Source organism: Elephas maximus, chromosome 2, assembly GCF_024166365.1.
Source record: "Elephas maximus indicus isolate mEleMax1 chromosome 2, mEleMax1 primary haplotype, whole genome shotgun sequence".
Lineage (NCBI taxonomy): Eukaryota > Metazoa > Chordata > Mammalia > Proboscidea > Elephantidae > Elephas > Elephas maximus.
In genome coordinates, this window is record NC_064820.1 from 155380817 (window position 1) to 155389522 (window position 8706).

At 47.4% G+C, this 8706-nt stretch overlaps 1 protein-coding gene across 7 annotated transcripts in view; it reads right to left on the reverse strand.

Annotated features, from left to right (window-relative positions):
• The window catches only part of GNPDA1 (glucosamine-6-phosphate deaminase 1), a 34283-nt gene extending 25580 nt beyond the window's left edge, over nucleotides 1-8703 (reverse strand). For 3 of the 7 annotated variants that reach the window (XM_049873946.1, XM_049873945.1, XM_049873944.1), the window contains exons 1-5: nucleotides 8605-8701; nucleotides 7577-7706; nucleotides 4638-4739; nucleotides 3482-3664; nucleotides 2301-2485 (exon numbers count right to left, since the gene is read on the reverse strand). In XM_049873946.1, the coding sequence (XP_049729903.1) occupies nucleotides 2301-2485; nucleotides 3482-3664; nucleotides 4638-4739; nucleotides 7577-7700 (594 nt within the window). In that variant the 5' untranslated portion in view covers nucleotides 7701-7706; nucleotides 8605-8701. Of the gene's footprint in view, nucleotides 1-2300; nucleotides 2486-3481; nucleotides 3665-4637; nucleotides 4740-7576; nucleotides 7707-8604 lie in introns of all 7 variants that reach the window. The other 4 variants (XR_007516119.1, XM_049873943.1, XM_049873942.1 and 1 more) reach the window with 3 other exon arrangements.
• Nucleotides 8704-8706: the final 3 nt, after the last annotated feature.

Genomic DNA, 8706 nt, shown 5'->3' on the forward strand with positions numbered 1-8706 from the left:
GGAAGGAAAAAAAGGATAACAGGCACCAAGCAAGTCAGCAGAACACGTTATATTAGTTCTCAAGGCTTGAAAATAATCTTCTGTTCTCTGAGACCATTTAGGCAATGGCCCTGCCCTCCATATCTGGTTTTTGGCCATATCCTCCAGTTTCTGGCTAGAGGCCCCTCGGCTCTGGGCTTCAGATTTGCCTTCCAGGCCCACTGGTACTGCAACTCTGCTCCCTCAGATTTGGGTGGCCCCATTCTCCTAGTGTGCCTGAGTGGCAGCCCCACTCCCTCAGCTTTAGACAGTGAATCTGGGCCCATCCCTCAACTTCAGAAATGAGTTGGTGAAGATCTGACTCTTACCGAGGCAGCTTTGTTTCCTGTGCTCCTTGTCTTTTCAGGGTCTCCTTCCTGGTTTCCTGGCCTCTTGGATCCTCGGAGCTCTTGGGGCAGCCAAATGTCTGCCCTGCTCAGACAAGTGTTCCAAAGCTCTTTAGCTCTACTGATAAGTGCCTGCCTGAAGGCACTCGGCTCTCTTGCTCTGTTGATCACCTCCTGCACTGTCTCACGCCATTCTCCTGGTTCTGTTGGTGCCGCTTCTGTCTATGCCATCTCCAGAGTTATAGCTCTCCTCACTTCCTTCCGAGTCCTCACCAGAGCTGCCTTTGATGTCCATAATTCCACCAATAGTCTCTTCAAGGCATTCCAGGCTTTAACTGTCAGGCACCTTAATATTCTTCCAGCATCTACCTATTCAGTTTCATATTTTAAACTTCTTCCACATTTTAGCTATCTGTTAGAGCAGTATCCCACTCCTGGTACCAAACTCTATCATAGTTATCTAATGCTGTTACAACAGAAATACCACAAGTGGATGGCTTTAACAAACAGAAATTTATTCTCTCACAGTTTAGGAAGCTAGAAGTCTGAATTCAGGGCACCAGCTCCAGGAGCAGACTCTCTCTCTCTGGCAGCTCTGGGGGAAGGTCCTTATCATCATCTTCTCCTGGTCTAGGAGCTTCTCAGCGCAGGGACCCCAGGTCCAAAGGACACACTCTGCTCCTGGCTTTTCCTGCTTGGTTGTAATAAAGTCCCTCTCTCTCTGCTCTATTCTTTTATATCTCAAAAGAGACTGACTTGAGTTACAACCTAATCCTATAGATTGAGTTCTGTCTCATTAACATAACTGCCTGTAATCCTGTCTCGTTATCATAGAGGTTAGGATTTACAACACATAGGACAATCACATCAGATCACAAAATGGTGGACACCACACAATACAGGGAATCATGGCCTACCCAAGTTGACACACATTTTTGGGGGACAGAATTCAATCAGTGAGAAAACAGAGGCATAAAAAGAACGTTAACTATTTGCTCAGGATGCCTCAGCAAACCAGAGCTCATTTTCGAAAAAAGAATTTCCTGATTTCCAGCTCCAGATCCTTTCCTAGATCAAGATACTCTCTCACATGGTAAGGACTGCCCTCAAGTCCTTTTTGCAAGCTGCAGAGCCAGAACCAGCAGAGTGGCCTGTCTAGGTACTGATCCAAGGTTACCCAACAGAAATCTGGAGGCCATCATTGATCTCACAGAAGTTCACTTTAAACAGGAAACCTTTTCACTGATTTAGATGCTTGTTTACAGACCTGGGCAAAGAAGCTTGAAGCTAAACTTACAGCTGCTTCCCACTAAATACACCTCAGAAAGTAAGATAAAATGCTTCTAAAATTCAAATGAAAGATAGTAAGAACACTGGAACCACAAAAAATTCAAATGATACTCTGCTTTCTAGGGGGAAAAACCTCAGTTCAGTTCAAGACACAATTACATTTCCATCTTTGCCACGTTTATTAACCCCTGAGCACTGGGGTACAACCATAAGCATCCTTGGGTGGCAGGGGGAGCTTCCCTTCAAACGGTGACCACTACCAACTACAGGGAACAACGTAGTCCCTCTTAGTACCTGGGCAGGTATGAACTCATGATTCAGTATTAACGGTATTGGACTCTTGTTTGACCATGAGAAGCATGAAAGGGGTATGGATGCCAAGGTCAGGTGTCTGTGGCCTCTTAGGGAGTCCAAGGCATAAAAAACATATAGAAAGCATTCACCTCACACTATGAACAATGGTTACCTCTGAAGAGGAAGAAGAAACTGTTGATAGGAATTGGTTAGGATTTCAGCCTTATATAAAATGTCTTTATTTTTATTAGCAATGTATTCAGGTGGGTACCTGTATAATTGAAACTTAAAAAAAAAAAACAAACCCTTTACTCCAGCCCCCATGAAGGCCCCTGGACCCCACACCCTTACCTCTCTAGCATCCATGACAGTGCCCACGCCCACTGTCAGGGCCATGGTGGGCACCTTGGCAAGATCTCCATGAAAGAACCTAGCGTTGGCCAGGATGGTGTCCATGGCCAGTGTCTTCACACGGGTTCTGGACACCAGACTGGAGCCTGGCTCGTTGAAGGCGATGTGTCCATCGGGGCCGATGCCTGCCCGGGAGAGAAAGCCAGAGCAGCCCGGTGAGTCCCAGGGGTCCAGGATTTCAAGAACAGACAATCTGTCCTTGCCCAACTGGGGTCTGAAAAAATCCCTGAACAAGGTGTCTCTTTCTCCATTTCAACCTCTGGGCAGGTATACCCTCAGCATATGACCTCTGCCCCATCTCTATGTTAGGCACACAAAGACATCATTAACTTGCTAGTGCCCTCAAAAAGCTCAGTGAAGAACTACTCCAAATAGCTCCTGCCACCCTGAATGATCAGAGAAATCTAACTTCTCTGTCTCTCCTGCCTGTGGTTAGAGGACCCAGCTTCTGGGCAGAGTTGCAGTGAATAAAACTCACATAGGGCCTGGACAGAGGCTGCCAAGTTTATAAAATCTCAGAAAAGCTTCTGCTCCTCTCACCTCAACCTTCAATAATAAAAAAAAAAAAAAAAATTTTTTTTTTTTTTTTTAAGTATAGACGAGTTAAAAGCAGTAAAAGCAAGTCCAACCCCATGGGTGACTCTGGAGGTGACAACAGATAGAGACGTAAAAGGGCAGCCCAGGGTAGAGAAAAGGGCACACATCTGAGAGGGAGACGCCTCAGGTTCCTGCCCTTGTGTTGCTGTTCATTGGCTGGCTGACCTTGGAACCCTCTGGAATCTGTGGTTTTAAATGTTTGGATAAGTTCCATGACTGATCCACAAAACCTTAAGACTGGGAAGCAGACAGAATTTCAGAGTCCAAATCCAAACCTCTCAAATCACAGACAAGGCGTCAAAGTGCATAGAAGGGAAACGGGACAGAGCAGGGGCAGGGATCTAGAGCTCCCACTCTCTCAGCATGTTCCCTGCCTCCACAGGGTTATAAGGGTCCCCCCACTGTCACCGGCACAGAGGAAAAGTTGTGTGGGGACAGTCATGGTATCTTGTCCTTCTCCTTCCCATGTGTTCCAACCACCCAGGGCCTGGTCCAGCACATGTGCTGTGGAGTGCCAAGCTCACCGCCAACAAACAGCTCAATCCCGCCTGCAGCCTTGATCTTCTCCTCAAAGGCGTCACACTCGGCCTGCAGGTCGGCTGCATTGCCGTCCAGAATGTGGGTGTTTTCTGGGTCGATGTCAACGTGCTTGAAGAAGTTCTTCCACATGAAGGAGTGATAACTCTCCGGATGTTCTCTAGGAAGGCCTGCAGAGCCAGGGCCACACTTGATCACACCCAGGCTGAGCCAGAGCCCTGCTACCAGTGGTGACGCTGGGATGCCCTCAGACCCACAGAGGCTCTCGGTGGCCTGTCATGTGGCCTTGGGCACCAGCACCCTAATCCCCACCACTCAGGGTAGGCTAAACTGGTGTCTATGAGTATCTATCCTCTGCTACTACCTATGACCAAGGAACCAGAGCCAGAATAGCTACACATTAGGCCCTTGTGAATCCCCTCATTATGATCTCCTTTTCACATGGGCTGGAGGCTGGGGTCACTCTGGGCTTCCGGATGTAGCCTAGACAAAATGGGCTATGTGGGTGGGCTGTGTCCAACTGGGGAGGGAAGCCGGCACACCCTTTACCCTGTGCCTCTCAACCTACCCTATTATGCCCTTGTGACCAGCTCAGCCTGAGTCCCAACTTGAACACCATGTGGTTGGAGTGAATTATCTCAGGGCTTCCTAAAAAGGATCTCTTCAGTCAGGAAGAAAACTAAAAGAATGTTTAAAAGTGGGGCTATTATAAAATGATGGAAGATCAAGGTGTAGCTTTTTAGCAGCAAAGGAAAGGACATCAGTCTCAGCTCCCCTCCCAGTGTACCAGAGAGAAAGGGCAGCTGGAGGGTGAATGCTGGAGATAAAGTCCAGACCCAGACACTGACCTGAGCCATGACCCTATTCACGATCACTTGTCCCAGGAAGAAACAGCATGGCGTTAAGAGGAGGCAGAGGAGGAGGAGATATTTTAAGAGTTATCTTCCACATCTCTTATGATGCCATTTAATGCTTACAACCTGTGAGGTCAACTTTATTTATTTTTCAGTTGAACAAACCAAAGCCAGGAAGAGATAGATATTGACAACTGAGCCTATCACTAGCTCCCTGAGACATCCCCCCTCCTCCTTAGGGTCAAGCCCATGATTCTCCTGGAATCAGTTAAGGACTTGAGAAACTCACCCACGTACTCGTCCATGTTGAAAGTCTTCACGTATTTGAAGGAGAGGTCCCCATTCTTGTAGTATTCAATAAGCTTCTTGTAGCAGCCAAGTGGGGTGCTCCCTACAAGAGGCCACACACATGAATGTCCCTTCAGCCCCCAGATCCTGGGTGCCCTCTGCACACCCAAGAACAAGTCAGGACAGCTTGGAAGGAGAAGCTGCCAGATCTGAGAGAAACAAGCTGGAGCTGATGTACTGCCCCAGGGCTCCAGTCCCAATTGTCATCCATTAACTGCTTGGTTAATGCCTATTTCCCCACTAGACTGTAAGCTCCAGGAAGGCAGGACTGTGTCTGTCTTGTTCACTGCTGAATCCCCAGTGCCCAGCAGAGTGACACCTGAAAGGACTGTGACTAGAGCCTGAGTGAACGCCAGGCTTAATTATTATTGTGTGTGAAGCACAGGGGCCTGTGACAGGGACTAAAAACAAACAAACAAAAAAAACAAACCCATTGTCATCAAGTAAATTCTGACTCACAGTGACCCTACAGGACAGAGTAGAGCTGCCCCATAGGGTTTCCAAAGAGCAGCTGGTGGATTCAAACTGCCCACCTTTTGGCAAGCAGACAAGCTCTTAACCACTGCACCACCAGAGCTCCGTGACAGGGACATAGAGCAAAAAACATAGCACCTGTCCCAAAACAGCTCCCTGTCTAAGAGGTGGGACAGTCATGTCAGTCGTGGTAACAGCAAGCACAGGTTCACCTTCAGGGCCCAGGGAAGGCATCCCTGAGGAGCAGCAAACTCTCAAGTTGAGGCTCATTTAAAACTCAGTGTTATAAAACACATGCATTAAAAAAAGGCAGGAGGAAAAACACAAAATAATAAATGTTGGAGAGGCTGTGGAGAGACTGGAATACTTATACACTGCTAGTGGCAATGTAAAATGGTACACTTTGGAAATCGATTTGGCACTTCCTTAAAAAGCTAGAAATAGAGCTACCAATTCCACTCCTTGGAAGATATCCTAGAGAAATAAGAGCCTTCACACTAACGGATATATGCACACCCATGTTCACTGCAGCACTGTTTACAATAGCAAAAAGATGGAAGCAACCAAAAGTGCCCATCAACAGATGAATAGATTAATATATTACGGTATATTCACATAATGGAATACTATGCAACAACTAAAAACAATGATGAAACTGTGAAACATCTCATAACATGGAGGAATCTGGAAAGCATTGTGCTGAGTGAAATTAGTCAGTTCCAAAGGGACAAATATTGGATGAGACCACTATTATAAGAACTCTAGGAAAAGTTTAAACACAGAAGAAAATACTCTTTGATGGTTACGAGGGTGGGGAGGGAGGAAGAGGGGTATTCACTAATTAGCAGACAAGAACTATCTTAGCTGAAGGGAAAGGCAACACATAATACATGAGAGGTCAGCACAACTGGACTAAACCAAAAGCAAAGAAGTTTCCTGAATAAGCTGAATGCTTTGAAGGCCAGTGTAGCAGGGGCAGGGGTTTGGGGACCATGATTTCAGCCTGTCCCTGTGACCAGGCCTTAGCTATGCCTAGACCACACAGCTTCCCCTGTTCTGCCATTTTCCAAACCTCTAGCCTTCCCATTAATTCTGTGAGCTCTCCAATACTTAGCCAATAAATTCCTCTTCTACTTAAGTTGGTTGGAGTTAATTTCTGTGGTTTCCACCCAGAACTCGACTGGTGCTTCACATAACGGAATGATCCAAGGAACCCGTGGTAATGCTGTGTTGGTTCAATTGTGACAGGTAAGAAGGCGTCAGGTCTTAGAGAGCCTTGAATGCCACTCGGAGGAGCTTTGATCTGATTCTGCAAGTGATGGGAAGCTAGGGAGGGATTTAAGCAGAATTCCAGACTCTGACCCAGGTGGAGGTTGGGTCACCCCACAGTTAGAAGACAGGGTGTTAGTTCAGCTCCCATATGGCCTGACATGCTAGCAGTTTCACAGGTCTAGGCAGATACCACTTCCTTAAACTTCCAAGTGCAGGGGTCAGCAAATGTTGGCCCAAAGGCAAAATGTGTGTCGCCTGTTTTTGTACAGCCTACAAGAATATAAAAATTTTTTTGGAAAAAAATTTTAAAAATGACTATCCTGTAATGTGAAAATTATATAAATGCAAACTTCAGTGCCCATAAATAAAGTTTTACTGGCACACAGCCATGCTCATTCATGTATATACTGTCTATGGCTGAGTTGAAGAGCTGTGCCAGAGACCACATGGACAGCAAAGCCCAAAATATTCACTATCTGGCCATTTACAGAAAAAGCGTGGAGAACCTTCCTCTAACGCATAGGTCAGGCAGGGCCATATGGAAGCCCTGGGGCAAGTACACCCACACCTGAAGACGGAGGACATTTGCCTTGAGAAGGTGGAGTCAAAAATTTTATCTTCATATAAAGCCAACATTCTGATTTTTTTCTCAAAGAAACTAGGACTGTTTTCCATTTAGGTCCTCTGCATAATTAAGCCTTACAGGAAATTATCTGAGTGACTACCTTCTCAATTTTCCCAAGGATGGTACCACTCTAGGTGCACAGAAGATAAATTAATTCACTACACAAAACGGCTACCTTAGGGCATTAGGACTTAATTCAATTAATTCTAGTTAACAAGGATTGACTTAGGATACAGCCTAAAAATCAAGCTCTTTCTGCTTAACCAAGATCTCTTCTGCTCCAGGACCTTCAGGTCTGGGCAGCAACTAAATAGACCCATAAGGAAACTGGGTCTTCCGTTTTGCATGCCTGAGGGGCATGGGAGGTTCTCTCTCAAAGCACAAGTATCTCAGAGCCCTCCTTAAAGTCCCTGGCCTGAGTGAGCCCAACCTATCTTGGGCTCTCAAAGACCCCTGATGCCCACTTCCTCCTCCTGCATCCTTGGCACCCTACCCATCACACTACACACCTGTGGGAAGCCCCAGGGTGAAGTATTTGTCTGGCCCTGGGTGAAACTGGATGATGCGATTCCTTATGTATTTGGCTGCCCACTCGCTGGCCTGAGAATAGTTCTCCAGGATGATGAGCTTCATCTTGTCCTGCAAGGGGTGACAAAAATGAGTCATTGGTAAGGGACATGGGCGGAAAAAGGGATGGGGTAGTTAAGGTGGAGAGGGAAAGGCCCTCTCAATCCAGCAACAACCCCTTCCTCAAGCTGTCAGGGCTGTGAAGAGGAAGGCCCTGACTTTCATTTCACAGAGGAATTAACAGGCTGGGTGGAGTGCCTCCACAGCCACCAGGAGGTGACACTAGGAGACACACCTGGGTTCTAATCTCAGTTGCCCCATTTTTAACAGCAAGATCCTGGTCAAATGACACAAGTTCTCAGAGCCTGTTTCCTCACATGTAAAATGGAGATGATAATACCTATTTCACAGATTTCATGATGGTGAATATTAAATGAAATAAGGCGTGTAAAGCATATAATATTCAATATATTAACTGTTACTATTATCTTGTAGCTACACCCAGTTCTACATGCTTCTAGTCCCAGGCTTAGTACTCTGTACCCCAGGGACTCTTCCTCAAGAAGTAGAGGGGTCATGGGATCACCTTGGGCCACTAAAACAGGTGAAGAGAAGGGTTTTGTCTGCCTAGGTGTGTCTCTTTCAGTATTGGGGAAGTGGTGCTCCTACTGGCCCTCCTAGCTTTGTGAAGCCTTCTGTCCTCAGTGTTCCCAAATCACAACCGAGCAATGGTCATCGCTCTGGGAGGAGGAATTTAACTCCCCCATGCACTGAGGTCTGCTTGAGTGAGAAGACTCGTCGCAGAGGCGGCCACCGCCCCTCCGGCCCCGCGTGGGGAAAGGGCCAGAGCAGCTCGCAGGGGTCCCGGCCCCCACGGTGCCAGAGGACTGGGGCAGCGCCCCGAGACCCCCGCTTTGCCCGCCAGGAGGGTCCCCGAGGAGGATCCCCATCAGTCCCGTTCCCTACTTACTAGGACACCTTCCGCAGTGGCTGCAGCGACAGTGCCGGCTCTTCAACGCCCCTAGCAGATCACGTGGCCGCAGGTCACGAGGCCGCGCTCGCGCCGCCCGGT